This window comes from Bactrocera oleae, chromosome 4 (assembly GCF_042242935.1).
Source record: "Bactrocera oleae isolate idBacOlea1 chromosome 4, idBacOlea1, whole genome shotgun sequence".
NCBI classification, from domain to species: domain Eukaryota; kingdom Metazoa; phylum Arthropoda; class Insecta; order Diptera; family Tephritidae; genus Bactrocera; species Bactrocera oleae.
Window position 1 is genome coordinate 14,322,140 of NC_091538.1, and position 24,798 is coordinate 14,346,937.

Consider the following 24,798-nt stretch of genomic DNA (forward strand, 5'->3'; position numbering starts at 1 on the left):
CATAATTTTCGCCAACACCGTTGTATTGATATCAGTCGGAAAACGATCGCGCTACCAGCAACAACACGTCACGGCAACGCGCGCACGATACTCGCATGAATATCCAATAATAAAACTACATAAATAACAAGCAATTCAAAGCTGACCAAAAAGGCAAGCGCGAGTACTCTAAGTATACCAGACATAAAAAGCTGGCTGGCGATCAGTGACAATAACTGCAAGAGGACGAGCTCTTCAAGAAGGAAAAACAACAACTAACCAACCGTTTTTGGTAGTGAATTAAATTGTGACAATAAAACGCGTGTGTGTGTGTTTGTGAGTGCGCGGTTTTAACGCATTTCAAAAGGTAAAAAAAATTTTGAAAATGAAATTATCAAAATAAATTATTTAAAAAACTATAAATTTATAAAAAAAAACACTTAATATTAGAAAAAAAAAATATTATAAAAAAATTAAAAAAAAATATTTTTTAACACCAACAATAATATGCAATTGAAAAATTATAAAAACTGCATTTTTGATAAAATTTGAAAAAAATTAATTTTAGACCAAAAATACATACAAACTTATAATAAGTGGCAATACTATAAAAATTAAAAATTTATATTACAATATTTATATAATTGAACGCAAAGTAGACGGTTATTATCATAATTATAATAATTTTTTTTTGGTGTTGTTGTTATGCCTGTTAATACATAATAATAGGCAATTAGCAACTAAAATTAAACTAAAAACAAAAACGCATCATGTAATCAATAATAAGCGCCCAACAACAAACAGTTTTACAACAATTATAGTGTATTAATGGTATTAAAGCGGCAACAAATTTACATCGTCATTTTACAATACTTGTACCCTTAGCCACACTGCGCTTAGTGTATAGCATATATAAAAGCGAAAATTTTATTTTTTTTTAATGATCTAATAAAATGCTTTTATTGGCGTGCTTGCCAGCTTTACTATTTGTTAACAAAAATTGTAATTTAAGTGCCAATCTTTTACAAACATTGTAATTTAGTTCAGTAATTAACATAAGTATGGCAGTGAGAACGACCATAAGTCCATAAAATGCTTCACGTAAAAGTAAGAACAGTTTATATCTAACAATATATACAATTTACAAGTATATATAATATGTGAGACTAACTGTGAAAAAAGGCATAACCGCATGACTCGCCTTTTACCCTTAATTTAGTCAATTAATAAATTATTTACACACATGTAAAATATGTAGAGAACATTTTATTGTTCAAAATCTTAAAGTTTGATTTAAGCTCTTTTCAGCGCTATGCCTGAAGAATTAATCTAAGCATACCATTTGTGTGTTTTAATACTTTAAACTCAACTTTAACGTCAATATGTTATAAAAATTTAATTGTCTGCTGATTGCGGCATAATTTAACAGCTTTCTTAAACAAATTATACCTGCTGCAGCACTCTTACTCTCTCCCATGCTTAAGGACGAAACGCAAACAACCAAATACATAATTGTTTTCATAAGCTCAGTAATCATTACTGCACTAGTAGCTCCTCAAAACGCGAATTATAATTATAAAACCATTAATAACTAGTTGTCATTTAAATGATGATTAGTAAGCCACAACTAATGCTATCTTCCGTTATACCATTTACTACAAATTAATCGATAATTTGATAACTTTAAAAGAGATAGAGACAAATAAAGCCGTTAGACTAGACACTAGTTCAGAGGGCACAGTAGACCATAGGTCGCAGTGCATTCCTTAACTTTTAATCTTATCTAATTTATTAGTGTCGAACTGGTTCTATTGAGCCGTAACATTTCTACTTGTAGTTCCATATAAGCGAATGTTATAATTGGGAAATTCCACGACATGTCTTTTGTGATAAGTTCATCCCGAAAATTAACGAGGTGGTAAACGAAATATTACGAAACATTCCACAAAGTGTCTATTGTAACCTTCTTCACAACTGTTTTATCATTTCGAAATATTACGTAATGTCGATTGTGATCATTGGCATGGGTTTTATATTACTCTATTTGCAACGAAGTGGTGTAAAAGCGACAGCTGCCAAAATGTAACGAGTGTGAAAAATTTTTTGTACCGTAATCCATTTGTAAGTTTTTCTATTACTTCGCGGTTTTATAAGCACATTTTTCGCCGCTCTTCAAATAATTAAATGTTGTCATATTTATTTATATAACTTCCACACATTACCCTTACGTAACGCAACTGATTCCTGTAACTCACGGAATTCGTGCTATTATCTTGTTCATGATATTTGTAACATCACGACCGTATTCCAAGTAATTCAATCAATTTTTAGAACTTTTGCTTGTAGTTTTTGCACTACAAGTTCAAGCTGTAAACTATTTAATTAGTTGTAGGTATCAATAGTATTGCAGGCATTTATTTATATATAAATGATCAAAGAAGGGTCCTTCGTGTTCTAACCCATCTCCGGGGAACCATTTTCATATTAGGAGTACATGCGAAGGTGCCATTACCTCCCTTATATAGAGCGAGCCTATCTATATAAACATTTTTTGGATTTCGATCTAATGAACTTGTATAGTTGTCTTGTTTCACTTATTCAAACTAAAGGCAGATTAATGGGCATCGCACTGAAGAGCAAAATACTCAATTTCTTATTACCCAAATGGATTTTTACTTATGACATAACCACATATACACATATTTTATCGAGCCAAATGGTATTTTTGCAACAAGTGCAAAGTCATTACTGCGTATATCATCAACTTTCCAGCGCTTTTAACGTATCGACAGTTAAAAAAATTTAACATTACTTTTCGGTTTATTATGGTAGTTCTTATATAGAATATATAAAGTAGCTTAAAACTGTCGCAGTATCTTTCACTCGAACGTTCTCCTGCACAATTCTCATTCTGTATTCAATCTGTTAAAATTATAATTGATAATGGAACACGCTTCGGTTATTCTCGCTTTTCGACAAACAATCATTATGTAATAGAACAGTTATAAATATTTACTATGCATTTAATATACGTAATAATTCACTAAATGCACTTAAAAACATTTGCACGTGCAATTGGTGGGAAACCCCCCTGTAAACGAGATCGCCATTGCGGACTTCGCGAAATTGCATTACTTTGCTTTAATTATATTTATCATTTTTATGGCAGTTATATTTTGAAAAGCCAACACATAAAGTAAGATTCTGTGTAATTATTTGGTCATTATAAACAATGCACTAGTAAAAGAGAGTAAACATAACAATTATATTTAAGACAATGAAATCAAGTACAAGTGCATTATAGTGCATTTGCTTGCCTGTTTTATACGTATTTGTTTTTTTATTTTTAATTTGTATTTGTCGCTTAAGCTTTTGTTAATATTTGATCGTGCTTATATGTCATTCTCTAATTTATATTTTACTCTGTATATTCATTTTATCTTACGGATTGTGGAGCCGCAAACAAATTGACCTCTTCTTGCTGGCGCTTCTTCTTTGGAGCAGAATTCAATCATTTTATATACAAAATGTTGAGAATATCCAAATTCTCGCTTCATTTCCTCTCTATTTTTTTTTTTTTTTTGTTATGATTTCGGATATACAGCTAGAGCAGACGAGACACATAATATTTGCGATTTTCTAATTGGATTATTATAGTAAGGGGCATCATAGAAAAACTGTCAAAAATCAATAGTAAACAAACAACTTTCATTATTTTATTTTCGAGATCAACATACAGACATTTAACTGTCAGACACGCTCTTAAACAGGTACAGAGCGAAACGGCCATCTGCTCAATATCTGTTAATCTTGATCTGGTCGTAGATTTCCTTTAGTCGAAAAAATTGTTATCAAATAATTGCGGTTTAATTAAAAATAATAAATGGAATGAAGTTCTGCTTCCTCTTCTTAATGAAAAGTAGGCCGAGACGGTGTCAATCATGAACCTCACTTGTTAATCACTAGTCAAACCTTCGTAGTATTAAGGATAGGAATATTGTATATATAGTGGTATACGTAAGGAACTCGTTTGAGTTGTGCAATAGCTTGAGAGATGATCGTAATTTTCAGTAATTAAAAGTAGTTTATAAATATAAAAAGTCAGCTGACTTTTAGAACACGCCTCGTTCGTTTAACTATATTTTAAGCTAATTTATATTCATATATTCGAGAACATGTCATAATTAAAACAACAATAACCTTCGAACAGAGTAGACGTAACTGCTTGCGTATACGTTTAATAATACGAGTATGTATAATTATTGAGTATAAAATAAGTAAACACATAATTTATGGATTTATACTCTAACACACGCCATTTAATGTTTATTACGTAATTTTGTTACTATTATCTGATTTATTTGCTAAAAATGCAAGTGAGTCAAACGTACGAGTATTTAGCCGAAATAGTATACTTGAATGACGTCACTTTAAGTCACTTCGAATATTGCAGCGATCAAACTTTGTGCTTAATGCAAAAATTACTTTAAAACAATAATTACTGAGATTAATTTTGAGAAATTAAAAACTCGATTTTAGAAATATATTTTCCTTTTTTTAGTTTCTTTTTAAATTAGTATACTCATCATTTACAAATGATATCGACATATTACGGCATACAAATACTAATCACCTTCAAAAAGTTTTCAAATGAAGTTCAAAAAAAAAAACGAGAAAAAAATGTTACTTTGGTTGCAAACTATAATACCCTTTCCAAATACAAAAGATTCCATACAAGAACTTGTTTTGAATCATTTAGTTTATATGACAGCTAAATGCTATAGTTGTCCGTTTTGAATTTGGAGATTCTAGCGTTATCTGCAATAATATTATATGCCAAATTTCGTGAAGATATCTTGTCAAATAAAAAAAATGTTCATACAAGAACTTAACTTTGATCGGTCAGTTTGTATGGCAGCTATATGCTATAGTGGTCCGATATCGATGGTTCCAACAAATGTGTACCTGCTTGGGGAGAAAAAGACATGTGCGAAATTTCGTATCGATATCTCAAGAAATACTATATCAGATAGACATGCATGGCTAAATCGACTCAACTCGTCATGTTGATTATTTATATATAAGTTTTTTAAGGGTCTCCAACGTTTCCTACTGGATGTTATAAACTAGTTAGAATACAAATTCAAGGTTTATGCACATATGCGCCAAATATGACAAAACTTGAACCCCAACTGAATACAGTAGAAAATCGAATCCGGCGAAATAAAATTTCTTTCCGTAGTTAATAAATATATTTATATTGATAAATATGAGATAAACCCTGCTGTAAATATGATTTTTGTTAAGCCTCAGAACACTTTTTATCATCCTAAGAAATTTTCCAAAAAACAAAAAAAAAGTAACTAATTTACTTTATGTACCATAAGTTCAATGGTCGGTTTATATTAATTCCATATGTACTTTCCTGCTTACATACAAGTATATGTATAACCAAATATATATGCGCATATATACCAATATATACACCTATATTCATATATACATATGTGCATATATATTAACAGCAGAGATAACGTAAATTTTCCACTTTCCTGTCTTGCGATCGCGTAATTTTTACGAAACGCCTATTAGACAGCTACGAGTATAACATTGTTGCAACTGTCAACCAGTATTGACGCTTGATTGTCGACGCAGTGACAGTCAAAGCAATTTTCTCATATTTCATCACATGCAAAAAAAAAAAATATGAAAAATATTTCGCTAAATCTTTTTAGTGCAATTTAATAAAAAAAATGGCGGTAAAATTGTGATTGATTGCCGCCAAGTAGGTACCTAGTTAACATTCCCCAAAGAAAGATGTTTGTACTATGTTTTATGCTGTGTATGTATGTGGATATGTATGCACATTGTTGTACAGTACATATTCGCCTTACGGGACACTATTAACCAACTGTGCGTGCGGTGAAATTTTGTTGGCGATAAGCGGCGGCTCAGCTGGTTTTACGCATGCGTAGCAATGATTTTATGCACAAGTGAATGTATGTAGGTATGAACAGAGGCGTATATACTACATATGTGTGTATACAGATACATAAAATCGTATGTGCTGAAGAAGCTGTGGTGGCGCCTTGCGAAGATGAAATGTATGAATCAGCATTTTCCTAACCTACAAATTATTACCTTTTACTCATTTTTAGATACCTAAACTTAACATGCAACCTGAAGAGTTCATATCGTTTTAAAATAAAATACTTTTTTGACCAAAGCCGTATTCAAAAACAGTTAAGCAGTTAAATTCTATATAAGAGCGTTTATAGAATACTAACCTTAAATGTTGTGACTTTTTGAATTTCAAGCACGTTTTGATTATGCTAGTTCCACATGAAACCGAAACAAAGCTAACAAATTAATGACTCAGCTCAGCAGAAAAGCAAAAAAATGCTCAAATGCTTTACCATCGCAGCAACTAGCCTAATTTATTGTTAAAAATTAATTTAAAATATGCATTATTCGTACGAAAATCTTTCTAGAATGACAGTTTCATCTAATCCTTTTCTCTACATAGTGTCACGAATGCCAAGTATTACTAAAAAACTGCGTGCTAAAATTATTTTCGAACTTTCTTAATATGCGGATAAGCGTTTTGACGAGATCTGGTCACGAAATGTGGCATACCAAGGGTGCTGATAGGACCACTATAGCTTATAGCTGCCATAAAAATTGAACATTATGGAAAACTTTTTTATTTGACAAGATATCGTCACGAAATTTGACATAGATTACTTATTGTCCAAGACAACGGTACAATCTTAACATACGATATAGCAGCCATACAAACTTGCCGATCAAAATCAATTTCTTGTTTGGAATCTTTTTCTATTTGCGAAGGGTGTATAAATATAGGGGTATACTTAGTTAACGCTTTTTCTTGCTTTTGGAAGTTTCAACACTTCTTACCTGATTATTTGGTTGGATAGTCGTACATAAGCCATGAGTCGGCTTATTATGTTAAATGAGAAGTCCCAACTAAGCTATTTGCTATGCTTAACGAAAGAATTTTTCTTTCAGCCCAACAATTTCCTATTTGGTGTATTATAAAAGATATTCGCTGTATTCTGCCAACTACGCAAACCCAGCAATATTAGATGACACCGCCGTGTTATATTTCTTTCGATTTTTCAGCTTATGATTTTTCTTTATATACAAAATTGAAATCAACAAGCTACAATTAGTTGTATCGATACTTAGAGCACTTACATCGATTTTTTATAACAGCGATACCCTGCTGATATTCAATTTTTAAGATTTGTAGAAAAAAATACCGTTTTAAATTTTCAAATTGTATTCTCTGCCGGTGTTATACATAAAAGCTTCGATTTTCAGTGCTTTTGGTGGGTTTTAGACAAAATATGCAGAAAATACTTGTAAACAGCTTTCTGAAAATAATTTAGAAATTACAATTAATCAATCATTCTGAGATTAAACAAGAAAAAACGTTAACTTCGGCTGCACCAAAGCTATAATATCTTTCACAAATTGAAAGGCTCCTTGCAATAACTAGATTCCCATCTTTCAATTTGTAAGGCAGCTATATGCTATAGTGATCCGATCTAAACAATTTCTGCGGCGAATATATAAAATAATAATCCATGCCAAATTTCGTTAAGATACGTCATCATATGAAATAGTTTTCCATACAAGTACCTGATTCCGATTGTCCAGTTTGTATGGCAGCTATATGCTATAGTGGTCCGACTATTAATGCATGTATGTGTATCTACAGTCTGACGCACATTACATAATGTAATTAGTTTTTATTGAGTCTTTAAAAATCAATAGCACTTCAGATTACACATGAAATAAAGAAAGTTAACTTAAGTTGACCGCTAATTTTTTCAGATAATAACTTAGCATATACCTATGCTCTGCATACACATATCACCCCCACTTATCATCTTTATAAAACCACTTAGCGTTAATTAAATTATAAAAACATAATTGCGTACTTTTTATCATTTCACCTGTCTAAGATATACTTGTTTAATAAATTACTTAATCTTAACTGAACTTATCAACTTGCCAATTTTAAAATCTAAAGAGCCCATTGGGTACTATTAGCACAACTAACCATTGTTTCTATATGGCTACCGTAATCTTTACGACAGCGGAGCCACTTATTATATTGTAATATTTTGGTAACTACGCAAATGTCGGACAATAATTAAATACAATAATTTTTGTTAGTATTTGGACAGGAAGTTGCAGTAGAAAACAATTAGATTAATTGGAAAACAACTGTCAGTTTATATTAAAAGTGAAAACTTATTGAAATATTAGACTTACAGTTATATGCCTATATATGCTTATATATATTTTATATTTATATACCTATATATCTCAAAAAAAGTGCGATAGCAACAAAATAATACAATCGACTATGTTTTAATACTTTTAAGTACTCGCAACATTATTTGTTGTACTTAAATGCAGTGCTGCTATCTTTGGTGTTTATAAAATGACACAATACCACAGATAGCCGTTCGAGGCCAAATGTAGCCAATCGATCAAACCTCTAGTATGGGCTTTGTCTTTAAGTGGCTATGCCTTGCAGCTTTCGACAGACATTGAGATTTCTTAATATGCGATTAAATATCTGGGTTAATTATCTATTAATTTGCAACGGAAGAAGTACGAATGTCAAAAATAAGGGCGGTACTAATCGAATCAAAAGGTTTGTTTGTCAACAAAATTTGCGGTATTTTGATTGATAATTTTTTAACAATACAGTTATTTGTCAATGTTAAGATAATAATCATAGTCAGCTATTTGCAATGGTGTGCAACAATTAATGAATGGAAAAAACAATCTGGTGAGATTTCGTGAGCTTTTTCTCAACTCCCTTCTCCTCATTAAATCTCACATGAGATTACCGTAGCCTGTCATAGAATTAAATAATACATACTTTAACAAAAATGAATTAAAGATTTATACTAATTCAGTATATGGTGTACAGTCGTGTACAGTCTCAAGCGTGACTACAAAAAATTTTACTACAATTTTTTTTTTACTTTAATTTAATTTTACTTTCACGCAATTCCCCAAAGTAAGATTTGAAAAGATCGATTTAGTCAGAACCCTCTCCCCCTTGAACACCTCACTTAATTAATGGATGGCCTCTTATATATAGTATATATAGTACCTACCTAAATGACAAAATCTTGCGTATAGGGTGGATGAGAGAGCCTAATTCGACAAATTTGGCCGTGGCGACGATGGAGTTATACTAACGAGCGTTTTTCAACTTCACCAAATGGCGCTCTTTTTCTGGGATTCGGTCAAATAATTGACCATAGTAGAACCGTGTGACCGTTTTGCCCTTGTAATTCCCATAAAAGCAGTGGTCATCATCTTTCTGATCAGTAGGTGAGTTTTCGCCTCCCTCGTAGCAGTTTCGCCGGATGAATTTCACTGTTACAAAAAGTTTTCTGCTCAAAATCCAGTCTTCTTAACGTCAAACTAAAGACTTTAATGTTATTAAAATTTTTTTAATGAATTTCCAATTGATAGCCAATATCTTGAATGAGCTACAAATTTTGAACATTTAGAACGCTGAACACTAATTAAGAAGCATATAGCAGCTATTACTGACGATACAGAATTAGTAGAATTAGAAGTTGACTACAAGTTACCCTACCGCTTAAAAATTAAATCTTTTATGATGGTGCCACAATAAAATTTTCTCAAGATTGCATAGCAGACCCACACTTAAGCATTACTAGAATAACACAAGATCATGGCCAGAAATGTGGGCGACAATTTCTTAAAAACATAAACTAAAAAGTTGTAAATCAAAGTAAATCAGTTTTTGCCAACTTTTTTTTTAATGTGTTAAAGTTTAATGCTTTAAGAAATTGTTATGATTTCTAGTAGATTGTTTAGGTTTCAGCAAAAGCAATAAACCACAATCGGGTTTCTTTTTATCAACCTTTGGCAGACGTTGTAAATCAACGGAATGCACTAAATATACATATATCCAATATATATATCAGTTTTATGACTTTTTATAGACTGTTACTAATTTGAAGACGCAGAAATAACACAATTCGATAACTCTATTTCGTACAGGTCATGCGACTTGTTAGAACACTATAATGACTTACCATACATATAGTATCTGACAGAACACCTCATCTACAAAATTACTGTAAAAAAAATTCCTCTTTCAGTTAGAGAGAATTAGAGTCGTTTTGTATAGAGTGTGCTTTTAGAAGTGTAGAACGTGTATTTGCGGGAAATATAGAGCACAGAAAGAATGGTAAAAATGTCAATATTTCGGCTTTCTAAATTTAAAAATGTTATGGTATTGAGGATTTTGTAGAATGTCGGGCATAAAACTACCACGATTGCTATGAAAACTAATCTTTCGATCTAATTTTTAAGCATAGGTTATGTATATAGAATATAGACTATTGACTTCACCTATCCACACAAAAAGTAGTCTAAATAGTTGTAATCACATGACAATCACAGGTAGCTTGACGTTCGTGTGCCTTGATATGATTCGGTGTCACCAATAGTTCGTTTAAATAAAATAATCGTTTAATGCGCTGAATGGCTTGTGGCATCGCTCTACTGAAACCTTTTAGAACTACGAACGATTAATATGGACTTAGGAAACCAAAAAGTTAATCAGCACTTATGTCCTGTACTTTCAATGGCGATAATGAACATGATAACCTATAAAATATCAACTATAATTTTCGATTAAATTAATTTCATTAAATTAAGAGCCTGATAAGAAAATATATAATTTTTAAACCTGTTGCCGACTCATGCCCATATACTTGCGTACTTCGTGGGTGGCTTAAACCGAATTGTGTAAATTAAAATTTATAACGTATGCAACGTGCAGACAGGCTCGCAACACTACGAGCGCGATAACTTGAAACGTGTTTAAGTGTGCTGTAAATTAGTCTAATATTTGATATACGATTATCAGAATCCATTTGATCTGAAAATGTTAAGTGACATTCAAGTGATTAGATTAGATATTGATTATAATCCGTCTACTGGAACTTTTATTGTTTACTGGAAATCTTATAGATTATTGAAGGAAATCTAACCGGCAACATTATTATATCTTGAAACTGGCATTGAGCACATGCTTGTTGAAAAGCGCACAGTGTTGCCATATCCAGCTTTTTTCGAATGCGCTTAAAGTGCAATTAAGTTTTTGCAACAATTTAGTATTTATGTTTCGAATATTGAAGAATTCTGGTGTTGAGTAAGGTCAACTGAAAGTGTTTTAAATCCGATAGATGTCACTATATTTATTAGGAGCAGATCTCGCTCGTATTTGAAAGATATACGCTCTAGGTTGTGTTTGCAATAAATTATTTCGATAGAAACCGCCAGTGTCGTATCAGTGCTAAACTGATAGCTAGCTCTTATGCCTACATTTACTAATAGTGCCAGTGCCAGACGACCATTTTCAAAATCTCATGCTATATGTATATAAAATAAAGCAACAATAAATGTTGGAAATTCAAAAGGCAAGAAGGTTCTGATGCCAAGTATTCGATCAATTAAAAGATAATACTATCAATTAAAAAATAACAAAAAATAGTTAATTTATAAATATGTCTTATGATAATAAAAAAATTGTCTTAGCATGATAGTTACTATTTATAAAGGTTTATCTAGTTCAGTAGAAAAGTTACATAATTGATACAGTGCTTGTTTAATTAACACATTCTTTAAAGAACGTTGGCGCGGTAATAAAATTCCAACACTCATTGACTATAAGGATTGCGAAAGAATAGAGTACCGTGATAAAATTATTTTTCGTTTTCATTATTGTAAATAAACATATTATTATTATTGTGTATTTTCTATTGCACAGTGGTACAGGTGATAAGCTATATCAAATTGGATATAACAATTTCTGTCAAGTTCATTTACCCTAAAACTTAAACGGCAGAAACAATTTAAAGCACAAAACGGACTACAGTGGATACTCCTACTATGACAGATTAACTTACTTGAAAATATAGAAAATAATATGGACATTAAACCAAAGCGCTTAATATGAATTGCCCTCGGTGATATTTGTAAAAAGTATAGCCAGCTTTTTTCAAACTTTACATCAAACTAATGTGAGATAAAGAAACCCCACAAATCTGGATATCAGATAAGTGACACAAACGTATTTTTGCAGATGCAAATATTTTTGAAGATCGTTGCCAAATTAAAAAATAAAAAATAAATTACACAAAAATCGTAAGCTAAACGAATTCTTACATTAGATATCACAGCGAATAATTTTGGTAAAACTAACAGTTGAAATATAGTTGAGAACTGTTGCCACCAATTTGAAAATTGTATTCATTCAAATTGTGAAAATAAACTAAATATTATAATAGGCACATCAAACTAAACGGATTTAATAAACATTAATTTATTTATTATTTTTATGAAGAGTTGCCAACTTTTTAAAAGTTCCTAGAAATTACTACAATAGTTTCTGTATATTGTAAGCAAAAGAAAAGTATTTAAGAATTCTTTTATAAACTGCGAAATAATTAGCGGATGTAACGAACAAATATTTACTGGAATAAAGATAACCTAAAATGTAGTTTTAAAAATAATATATACATATTTAAAAAATGTATATTTCCTTAACAATTTTCTTCTCTGTTAAGTTTACTTCTTTTACTTTTTGTGAAGTTAAGTAAACTAAGATCCTTTTCGATCCTTACTTTATAACACTATGCTGTCTTTCAGTGAGTGTTTTTACTTTGCCAAAAATTTACCAATCAATTATCGTCGCTACCACTAACTTTGTTCTAAGTCATATCTGTAGAAGCCATATAAATTTTTATGAGTTTTTTCACAGAACTAGTTCTTTCGAAACGTGGTCGAAATCGCCATGTGATAAAAGAGAATCATATATAAACTGCCAAAATACCATCTTGGTATAAAATGCTATACATATATATATGAGTGTGGGTATATAAAAATATTTATACACTTATCCGAAATTTGGTAGCTATATATAATGCATATATTTATATTTGCATGCGTAGATGAGAACATATGCATAATATATATATAATGTAAGTATATAAAAAACTATAAACTGGCCTTGCTTAGTATTAAGTTTATTCATAAGTAATTTGTTTGTTAGTATATATTTACATATGTACGTACCTGAACCTTTCCATACACACATCCATATGTGTCTAAACACGTTGTATTTATGTATGTTAGTTTCTTGCTCCTTCGCTTTATCAAAATGTATTTTGTCACAAGCTAGTTAATAATGATACGTTAAATTGAATTTAGTAATTGATTTTAAGCGGTTTTAATTATTTTTTTTTTACTAGTCAATAAATACACTTGCTGATTTGTTAGCTAATGTACTATCTAATGACTGATTGTTTTATTTGATTATGTTGTTGCTGTTCTTTTTCCATTTTTTTCCTGTTAAAGCGTGTGCCCGTCTTGCCAATTCATTCAACGGGTAGCTATTGTTATTGCCTTCACTGCTGCAAATCGTACTCTTATTACTATTAACTTGCGGCGAAGTGATCACTTGGCACTGGTCAACCCGAGAGTGTGGTTTAATTTTTTAACAATCGCTTTAAGGAAAGAAGAAAGTAATTTTAAAAAAAAAGTTTTAAAAAAATTGTTAAAGGTAAAAAAAAAAAGTTTACATTAGTGGCGCAACAATTTTTTTTTTGGCGAGGAATTGAAAATATTTTTTGTTATACAAAATGTTTAACTAATTTCTACAGAAAATATTTCAAACATATTCGTTTAAACTTGTTAAGGGTAAACTTTTATTTTACATTAGTGATACAATTTTTCTTTTTGTTATATAAAAATTTGAACTAATTTCTACGAAAAATATTTTAAAAAATTTTTTTAACTTTGTTAAAAGTAAAAAAATATGAAAAAAAAATTAAGTGGTTTAACGATTTTGCGTGTTTTTTTTTTTTGAGAGCGAGAAATTGAAAACAATTTTTTTTATAAAAAATTTTGAATTAATTTCTACAAAAAATATTTGTTTAACTTTGTTAAGGTTAAAATTTTTTTTTTAACATTAGTGATTGTTTGTTGGCGAGAAATTGAAAATAGTTTTTCTATAAAATTTTGAAGTAATTTCTACGAAAAATTATTTTTAAAAATTTTAACTTTATTACAAGTAAAAAATATATTTTAACGATTTTATTACTGTTTTTGTGAGGGAAAATTGTAATTTTAATTTTTTTATTTTTTGAACTAATGGAAAATTGTTAAAGGTTAAAAAAAAGTATTAAAAAAAATTAGTGGGTTAACAATTTTTTTTGGAGCAAGAAACTGAAAATATTTTTTGTTAGATCAAATTTTTAATTCATAATAACAATGACTGAAGTTCAGCTTCTTATTATTTTTTTGTTTGGTTAAAAATCACTTAAAATATATATTGTTGGATAAATACTAATAAAAAAAAAACATTTATAAATATATAACATATATATATATAAAATATAAAAAAACCGTAATATTTATTTTGCTTACAAGATATTTAATATTGCACGCCAAAGCAGCTTTTCATTGGCGTCGCAATTTGATAACTACGAATATTTGCGTACTTCAGCGCACAACGGCACGTGCAAATTTATGTAATTTCACAAAATAAATACAGTTAAAAATGCACTAAGCTAAGCACGTCTTTGTGAATAAGATTTCATACAAAATATATGTATGTATTTATATTTTTGCATATTTTTTCGTACTGCATATATATTGAATTACGAGACCTCCGTTGTGTCTAGACTATACATATATATATATGTTTATATAAAGTGACGTAAAAAACGGTGTATGTGATAAAATTTTAATAAATTTACATTAAACACAAAACAGTAACTTTGTTGTGCGCCATCAATCAATTTGCAATCCTTTTTAACAAAACAATGGAAAAATCCAAACAATCCAAAGCGAACATACGCACTTGTATCTAGCTATCGGGTATTATTTTAGAAACCGTCGGCTCTTACTAAACGTTTAGCTATTAAAAGTAATTCTTTACTAAAATATATATACATTTATCATTGAAAAACAGTTATATAGTTATTAAGCGCATTATGATTCAACTTAGTTCATATGAAAACAAAAGTGCAGATCTGTATAACGAAAAAAGGTCTGAAAATTTACTTGAGAATAGAGACCTATTCATAAAATTTAATGAAATCCTTTTGCTGAAAGTTAGTTTTTAACTCGCGAAGGATTTAAGGTTATAAACCTTATTTTATAAGTGTGAAGTGTGGCAGCTAACGTGCTGCATACATCTAGTGCTTCTATGGAGTTATAATACATGTGCCAAATATTATCAACTTGAAATTACCCTCAATACTTTCGAAGGCTGCAATTTTGTTTAGTGGTTTCATGATTTTCGTTTCTTTTGCCAAAATAGTGACAAAGAATAGTGACTTGTCACATTATATGTATTAATCTTCACTGAGCTAGAGCAAAGTAACTGCTTGATCATAGCTAATAAAAAATATTCCCTACTCAGCAAAACGAATTTTAAGTTCTCTCCTACGAAGTGAACAAGCAGTTTGAAGAGTCTAAATTTTTTAATTAACATATTATATGAAACCTTTGCGACAGAAGTTAAGTATTCTTTAGCTACTATGGCTATAGTGGGAAGGATTTAACCAACAATTAACGGCGCATTAAAGTGGTATAATGGTTTGTTTTATAACTCTATTTTATTATGCCAGTATATTTCTTTTATACCAGTTCGATTCACTATACACCAAAATGTGATGACAAAAGCACAAGCTTTTAACTCTTCGCAATAAATATCAATCCTCCATAACATTTCGTGGGCGGCAAAAGACTTGTGACAATTGATTCTAATCGCAGTTCCTTAAACACAAATCCTAGAAATGTTTGGCGTTCTGTTTTTCCGCATTAACTTCAAATTTAACGAATTTTTTGCAACAACTCTTCAGTCTTTCGGCATATTTGTGACTCTTATCATTATAAACCTGACGTAAGAAAGATTGTAATCAAAAGCTCGTCCGTCACTGAACGGATCATAAAGCGCCCGAAGATATGGTTTATATCTACTACAGAATGCAATAAAAAAACAAGCTTGCCAAAAACAAAAACCGAACGGAACTTGAAATTATCGATGCGATAAATATATAATTAAATTAGGCCATTCATTTTTTTATGAAATCACCATAAATAATGTGTACATACTTTTTCCAGTTCACACCCCTCGCTTAGGACAATTGAACCGCTTATTTGCAGAGCAAACATTTAGCAAGTACCGTTAACTAGTCAGTCGTAGAAATTTTTATTGCAATTTATATTCATATTGGTATACGGAAAGCATGTGCCGTAAAGATTGGCGTCCCTTCAGCTACTCCAATTCGTTTTGCTCGCTAATAACTGACTGCTGTCCAAAAGCAACAATCAGAAGTGTCCATAGCATTGTTAAGGCAAGATAAGATAAGACCTTGTTAACAGCTCGGTAACAGAATGTTTAAATGTGTAACAGGATTTTACAGTAATGTGGAAAATATATGTCATAAATTTCAATTTTATTATCAAACAATTCTTAAGAAAGGCGGAAAATGGAAATTTATTTAATGCCATTTTATTAGTATTCGCTTGATTTTTATCACCGGCATACCGTTTATGGCGCCTATAAAAATCGCCTCTAATATTTTAAGTGAACCGGTTATGATTTGATTAGAGTAGCGCTCAATATCAGGCTTTTCATGCGCTTTGACTTTAGCGCTGTATTCAGATATCATTCGCTTAAGCTGAATAAAAACTGAAAGCTAAAAGACCTGGGTTTCAATAGGCTTTTTCTGTTAAAAATAAAATATGCTCGGAAATTTTTACTCAAATCAAGAAAAATTTGCTTTTTTAACGGTAATCCCATTGAAAATATGTAAGCAAGTATTCAATGTAACTTTCGAAACCACTTACTTTTCTGTTACGCCTACATATGTATGTACAAATCTGTTAATAAATCAATTCATTCACAAACAACAACACTGAACTCTATATTTTGACTATTTTGATCCTTGACATTTAGCACCACTGTTTCGTAAAACTGAATCAAATGTTAGAGAAAGCAGTCTTTAAATCGAAATTTTGAAAAATAGAATTGGTTTAAGCATAAAAAATACATCAAATCTATTATGAGAACTTTATAGATCATAAATCTGCAATGAAATTTCTTACCTAAAACTATTGAGACTTTATCGGTATGTATAAATCAGTTTATACCAATTTAGGCTCCTGTAGCATACTATAAAATATTGATTCTGGACTCACCTATATTTTAAAATTAATGCCAATGTCTTTGATCTTGTACAAATTTGAATTATAGATCCAAGCCAATTATAGATATAAAGAGAGTTTTTATACTCTAAACAGGCTATATTAAGTTTGCCACGAAGTTTGTAATACCCAGAAGGAAACGTCGAAGACCCTATAAAATGTATACATAAATGATCAGCATGAGGAGATGAGTTGATTTAGCCATGTCCGTCTACGCAAACTAGTCTCTCAGTTTTTGAGATATCGATTTTTAATTTGGCATATGACCGTTTCTTACCAAGAAGCTGCTCATTTGTCGAACATCAACGCTCGAAATCAAGATATTCTAAGGAACCTTTTGTATTTGTGAAGTGCATTATAGCTTCGGTGCAGCCGAAGTTAACGTTTTTTATTGTTTTGGGCTTGTTTCGGAATATCTTCGAAATAACAGCTGATAACAACTGATATTTTGTTCAATTTAGTTCCCAGAAAGATCGAATATCGACGATTGTATTAAAATGAGAATATATAACAGATGCTTAAAAGTCAAAAGTTCAGTTGTTGAATCCACTACAATGTAAGATATATCACTAATGTAAGGAAAGAGAATAAGAAAAAACAGTTTTTGCTTATAAATCCACTATGTTTGCAATCAACATGTCGCCAGAAAATATACCATATTTTTGTTTAAATAATTGAAATGGAGTGATTGAAGAATGCAGGTTAATAGGCTCTACTATTTTGAATATACTACTGGCATCAAAAATTAGAGTGAAATGGTCAATAAAAACACACACACAGCATCAGGAAGGCAGTTACATTTTATTTATAAGTTGGTAGGACTGCCTACAATAATTGCCAAGCGTCGGTTTGTCAAGAAACGTTCATAGATGGTACAACGGGTTCAAAGTGGGAAAACAGAGTCGTAGAAGGTCCTAAACCCTATAAGCAAAAAAGACTATTCCAACTGTTTCGTAGACTGAAAAAAGCGTGGACAAAAAAGTGCGTTTTATCGAACACGGATTACTTTAAAGGGGATGAAATCGATTTGGAAGAATAAAAAAGAGTTTACATTTAACAAATTCACCATACTTTTTGTTCACAGCTTATAAACAGATAAATGAAAAAATTCAGAATAATTTTTTATACAATAAATGCTCGCTTGCTATCAAATAATAAACATTAAAGTATCAAAAATTAATTTAATTTAGGCTTGTATACTCAATTATAAATATTTAATATTACACCTTATATATCGATCATAATGAATTACTGCGTGTGAATTTCATTACAAATACTAACTAGTATGTAAATTCTTAGTTTTAAATTCACCTTAAACTAATTTTCCTCCCAACAACAGCGCCATATTGGCACTTATTTATAAATTTCATTCAGTATCTAAATGCTTAATATTTTAAAACTTTGTACTTAAATGTATTGTAAGTATTTAAACACCAGCATTACTTTGAATTAAATATTGACAGTTGGACTTTCGTTTTCGAAAAAAAACGAGTACAAAGACAAGTAATGTTTATAAATGATTTGTTTGGCATTCATTTGTATTCATTGTGCATATTTAATAAAAAATAACTATTTAAGAAATTTGATAAAATTATAATTAAATACTGATAACGCAGACTGAATGCAGTTAAAAGAAAGTAGAATTACAACAATTGTTTGGTTGTCTATGACAGTTTTTTTTTTTCAAAAAACCCTACTTAATCTAACGGGAAATCAACTACAACACATTTAAACTTCAATTTAAATAATGTAACTGAACGAATTATTCACACAGAAACATGAGCTTTCTTGTATCGTTGTGATGCCTTCTTTTTGATAAGTTTATTTACCAACTAAATTTGAGTGCTTAAAATATGTCGAAAATTTTGACAAAATCTTAGACCTAAAATATGAAGAAACATATGTACTATGTATTTTAAATAGAACTTGCAAAACAAATTCTAACCAATTATAGACTGACTAATTTAAATTTCGCCACCTTTTTTTCCAGATGGCGGATTCCACCACTTCAATACCAACATCCAAAGAGAAGTCAGCTTCAGTATTTACGCTGAATGATTTCAACTCACGGTAAGTTTATGAAAACAATTCGATTATTTATGAAAAAAAAAAAAAAAGGCATAAGTGCGGCAACATATAGCCATCACCTTAAAATAAGAGATGAAAGTGACAGTTAAGAGCAGGAGAGTTACAAATTTTGTGTTAAAGAAATGTCAGCGTAGCAGAATTATGTAATTAAATTCTGAAATTTATTTTTAGTCGCATTTAGACTTTTTTCTAAATTCTATAAATAAATGAGTGGATAATTTAACTAATGAAATATATGAAAAAATTTACATAGAATTTTGTAAACGAACTCAGCTTTTTGACGTTCGTTTACCGATTTTTGCTAAAATACAGCTATTTAACTTTTTGTATACTCTTCTCTTTGGGAAAAAACTTTAGCTAACGCTCTTGATTTAATTTGTTGGCTAATTTTCTAATCGAACGAAATAATTTTCTATTCATATAAAATTTTTTACTAAAAATTTCAGCACCCAGCTAACCGAAAAGGCACAGCTCAGCGATGAGTATAACCCAGCGGATCATCGTGATCAAGTCAAGGGTCAAACGACAAGTGGCGCATTAGCGCATTTGCTAAAAAGTTCATTAGGCACCGGTATTCTGGCCATGCCAATGGCTTTCTATAATGGCGGTTTGGTGTTCGGTATGATTGCCACGTTGGTGGTGGGCTTTCTGTGTACGCATTGTGTGCAAATATTGGTAAGAAAGTTTTCATTTCTGTTTAACTTATTATTAGTTTTAATTTTTTTATAACTAAAGCTTTAAGAAATCTGCATTAACTAACTAAATTGCACAAACTTTCAACTGCCAAGTAAGGTATTTTAGTTCTAATAAACTCTTATTAAGTAATTACTTAACAATTCTACTCAAGATTGTTAGAGATAAAGAATAAGACAATTTGATCTCATTACTTTTACTTTAGAATACGTTTGACAGCTGTATGCATTCGGTTGTGACGTCATGAATGAAAAAAGAAAAGCTTTACAACTACTATAAAATGAAAAATTGACAGTTTTCATATGTTGCCTATTCTAAATTTCGCGGCAATGACGTGGCGAGTCACATTCTTGACATTACCTTCCGTGAGCAATCACATTTATTGTTGTTATTTACCTAATCAAGACAATTCATATTCCAGATATTTTATCAACAAAGATTGCTAAAAATTTTATCATTTATTGATCCTTCGAATTACCTAAAATTAGCAACAATGTTCAGTTCACACATTTTAATTATGTACATACATTTATTGGCCCTTGCTTAGTTGTTACGCCTCCGGCATGTGCTTGTACTATGAGCAAACTGGATATAGTAAATAATAAACTTTAGTGATAGCAAAGCCATATTTTTTTTTATTTCAGAGTTAATTTAGCCCCCTCAAAGAGTTTTACACTATCATTAAACATTTAACACCGCTTTATGATTTTTTGGTAAGATAACCTGAAATAAGGCATTAATTAAAAACAAAATGCAATCATAAATACCTAAAATAGTTTATAATATACCTACATAAATACTTTTTCGAAGTTCCGTACACTTTGTTATTGAGGCAACATAACAGAGATTTTATTGTTCTCCAGCGGCTATGATTATTATTGAAGCATGATTATTATTGCCAAAACACGCAATACACCCAACACTCTCTGGCTTAATGGAATTCAAAATATTTACAAAGTAAAAGGGAAAAGGGAGGAGATTGCGGACAATTCCTTCCATGCCTTGAGTTATCAGGGGGAGCCGGTGTTTTGCAATAATGTTTTGCTTTAATAATTCACTACAATCATACCCGGGCCATGGTTTTCTCTCTTCTATATAATATATAAATGATCAGCGTGATGAGCTGAGTCGATTAGACATGTCCGTCTGTCTATCCTTTTGTCCGTCTATATATACGCGAACTGGTTTCTCAGTTTTTGAGATATCGATCTGATATCTTGATTCTGCGATCCTTTTCCCCACAAGAAGTTGCTGCCTCTCAAACTGCCAGTCCTAATCAAGATAAATATCTTTTTATATTTTTTTATGCTATAAAAATGCACCTGTGAAGGGTATTACACAGCTTCGGTGCAGTCGAAGTGAACGTTTTTTTTTTCTTTTTTTTTAGTCGCTTTGCTGAATCACTTCAGATTGCAAAATAAATGTGAAACTTAGCTATCTGGTGCAGTCTTTTAATTACATTTAATAATAAAAACCAAAAAACTCAAAATATTTAAATTATTAAACTATAATTACTTTCATAAATATGTTTATCATTTGAGGGCCGAGTATTTACTTTTACACCAACTATAACTGTCATTTTCCTTTCCAGGTTAAAACATCGCAAGATATTTGCAAAGAAATCAGAGTACCTGCCTTATCATTTGCTGACACTGCGGAGAAGGTTTTCGAAAATGGACCTAAACGTTTGCGGTCATGGTCGAATTTTGCGAAGTAAGTATTTGCTTCAATATACTTTTATTAATTAATAACGATGTACTTTAATATCAAACACACTCTGTCTCTATTTTCCTCTCACACTCTCTACTAGGCAATTCGTTGATGGCGGTCTGATGGGAACATACTACGCTGCCGCTTGCGTTTACATGGTGTTTATTGCCACATCATTTCACGATGTGATCAACTATGACACCGGTCTTAAATGGGATGTGCGCATTTATATTGCGATTATTGTAATACCTTGCCTAATAATTGGACAAATAAGAGATTTGAAATGGCTAGTACCATTTTCAGCTATGGCCAACATTTTCATTGTGGTCACATTCGGCATTGTGTTGTACTATCTATTCGACGGGCCTTTGGAGTTCTCGGACAAACCGCTGATTGCGAAAGCCTCACAGATACCGCTGTACTTTGCGACTGTCATCTTCGCCATGGAGGGTATTGGCGTAGTTATGCCCGTTGAGAATACCATGAAGAGCCCGCAAAGTTTCCTTGGCTGCCCCGGTGTGCTCAATACTGCTATGATTGTCGTAGTATCATTGTATGCAGTAATCGGTTTCTTAGGTTATGTACGTTATGGCAGCGATGTGCTTGGCAGCATTACTTTGAATTTAAAGGACGGTGTACCGTAAGTATTATACGCATACAAATGTACATATATGCAAATATTTCAAAATTTGTTATAACGCTTGCATTTACATGTTTATTAATTTAGTTTGGCTGATACGGCAAAATTGTTGATGGCTGTTGCCATACTTTTCACCTACGGGCTGCAGTTCTACATACCTAATGAAATTCTCTGGAGAAAAATTAGTCACAAATTTAACGAACAATATCACAATAGAACACAAATACTTTTACGTACCGGTATTATATTGATAAGTGGTGGTGTTGCTGCAGCTATACCCAATCTGGAACCATTTATCAGTCTTGTGGGCGCCGTCTTTTTCTCACTGCTGGGTAAGTTGCGCATAGTTTCCATTATTTTTTTATTTGCAAAGTTAATTTTATATATATATTTTTATAGGCATTTTTGTGCCCAGCGTGTGTGAGACGGTTTACTTGTGGCCCGATCGTTTGGGCTGGTGCAAATGGAAGTTGTACAAGAACATCTTTTTGGCTGCATTTGCGATATGCGCTCTGGTTGCTGGCTCAGTCGTGAGTATACAAGAAATCATCAAATTGTACACGGAATAAGTTTGAGACTATTGCTAATGTTACTATAAGTTTGAACGTGTTTAGTTTTATGTGCCAAATAAGCGCCAGTACTAAGGTCATTTAGGCATAAATTTTATTTATAGGAATTTTAATGTTTGTACATATAATAATCAATTGTTTAGTACCTGTGATTTAAATGTGTGAACGTGATTCGCTTTTTAAGCAAATTTAGTGCTAAACTACAGTATTCAATTAAGTTCAAGTTTCGAAAAAGAGTTGAAATTAATCTAAAACCTTGCCAAAGACTGTAGTGTTTCAAAAGCTGTCTTCGATACGCCATTTCTCTACTCGCTAACTTTGCGCTTTGCGCTCTTGTCAAACAAAATTATCGAGTTGAATTCGTACAAGAGAGTATGTGGTTACCTTATTAAAGTGGTATAAATGCTAACTTCAATGCTACTAAGTTTTGTTTTCAATATTTTAGATCAGTTTTATTATTGTGAATGGCTTAAATGATAAATTAAAATATATTTTTTTTATATCAAAAACATAACACTTAAAATCAATTATAATTATATAAAGAAAGCAAAACTAAAGGGTTTCTAAAACGTTTTCTGACGTAGAAGGAAGAGTTTCTCTACCAAGTAATAATCCGCACACAATTGCGCATGCGTCAGAAGACATGTTAGTGCAGGGTTGTACCGCAAAAGCTGCCCATATGCCTAAACATCTAGTATAATTTGTTCGATTCGCTACTCTCCAACGCTTGGCGTATCGAAGACAGTTAAGAATAACTTTAACAGAATCACTAAAAGGTCAATAATAACAAGTCTGTCAGAGTTCTTAACAACTTAAAAATTATAAAAATGTCTATCAAAAGAATAAAAAAGGAGAAATTCATAAGGCAAAGATTAGAGTAGAACAGTGCTTCTCTTGTGAAAAGTAATTATGAATAATTTAATTATTTTATGCGCTATTTTTGAAACTTTGCCGTACCTTAAAATTAGTTTAGCAATTTCGTTAACTGTTTTAAATAAGCAAATGCGATATTAACTTTTATCAATATATCAATTCAAAATCACTTAAAATATAAGTTTTGTAAACATTTATGAACGATTTAATTATTAAGCTGTAAATTTAATATAAAATAAATAATAAAATTTAAAAAAATATATTGAAAATTATAATTTTTTTTTTGCATACACATATGTAAATATAATATGTAAGCGGAAAGAAATGACATGCAATAAAATAAATTTTAATTAAAAAATAAGAATTGTTGACAAAAAAATTATGTAAGAAAATAAATGCTTTCGTACTTATAAAGCTATAAAAATAAATGCGACAATTTTTTAAAATTATAATTATAATTTGTATTTAAATAACGTTACTAATACCGTCCCACACAAAAATTATAAGCGGCTTAAAATCAAGCTGTCCCCAACAAGTTAGAAATAGATCCTCGACAAAACATATATCAAGGTTTAAACGCCATATTATTTTTACTTTTAATGTAATTTTATAATAAATGCGTATTAAATTAGCAATTTAAGATATAAATGTTTAAATAACGGCAAGGTCATAGCTTTAATTGTGAAAAATTATTATTTGTAAGAAATAAAAAATGACACTATTTACTAAATAAATAATAACTATGGTATATAAATATTTAAAAATAAATAAAAAAAGGTTGTGCACAAAATATTTACACTTAATGTAGCGCAACAGTTCCGGCTTATTATGTTATTGTGCGCGTATTGTTATCGTCGTCTAACGGGAGGTCCAAGAAATTATCAATTTCCATGGGGTCAGATCATAAGGAAAGAGATGTTGATTGTCTATGCG

General features: G+C 30.8%; 1 protein-coding gene across 3 annotated transcripts; it reads left to right on the forward strand.

Annotated features, from left to right (window-relative positions):
* The first annotated feature begins 19 nt into the window (after positions 1-19).
* Positions 20-24,655, forward strand: LOC106617877 (proton-coupled amino acid transporter-like protein CG1139). 3 transcript variants are annotated; one of them, XM_014235321.3, is made up of 7 exons: positions 20-346; positions 19,283-19,362; positions 19,827-20,055; positions 21,665-21,786; positions 21,884-22,423; positions 22,511-22,755; positions 22,823-24,655. In XM_014235321.3, exons 2-7 carry the CDS (start codon positions 19,283-19,285, stop codon positions 22,990-22,992), a joined length of 1,386 nt encoding a protein of 461 aa, XP_014090796.1. In that variant the 5' UTR covers positions 20-346; the 3' UTR covers positions 22,993-24,655. The 3 variants fall into 3 exon arrangements, with proteins under 3 accessions (XP_014090796.1, XP_036231252.1, XP_069963796.1); XM_036375359.2 differs by lacking the exon at positions 20-346 and adding an exon at positions 13,506-13,636; XM_070107695.1 differs by lacking the exon at positions 20-346 and adding an exon at positions 14,237-14,243.
* The last annotated feature ends 143 nt before the right edge of the window (positions 24,656-24,798 follow it).

What these genes read in the sequence shown, in the direction of transcription:
- LOC106617877 (XM_014235321.3), top strand. Translation starts at nt 19,283, where the DNA reads ATGGCGGATTCCACCACTTCAATACCAACATCCAAAGAGAAGTCAGCT. An exon ending in AATTTAAAGGACGGTGTACC is followed by an intron (nt 22,424 to 22,510) that starts GTAAGTATTATA and finishes TTATTAATTTAG; the next exon opens with TTTGGCTGATACGGCAAAAT. An exon ending in CGTCTTTTTCTCACTGCTGG is followed by an intron (nt 22,756 to 22,822) that starts GTAAGTTGCGCA and finishes ATATTTTTATAG; the next exon opens with GCATTTTTGTGCCCAGCGTG.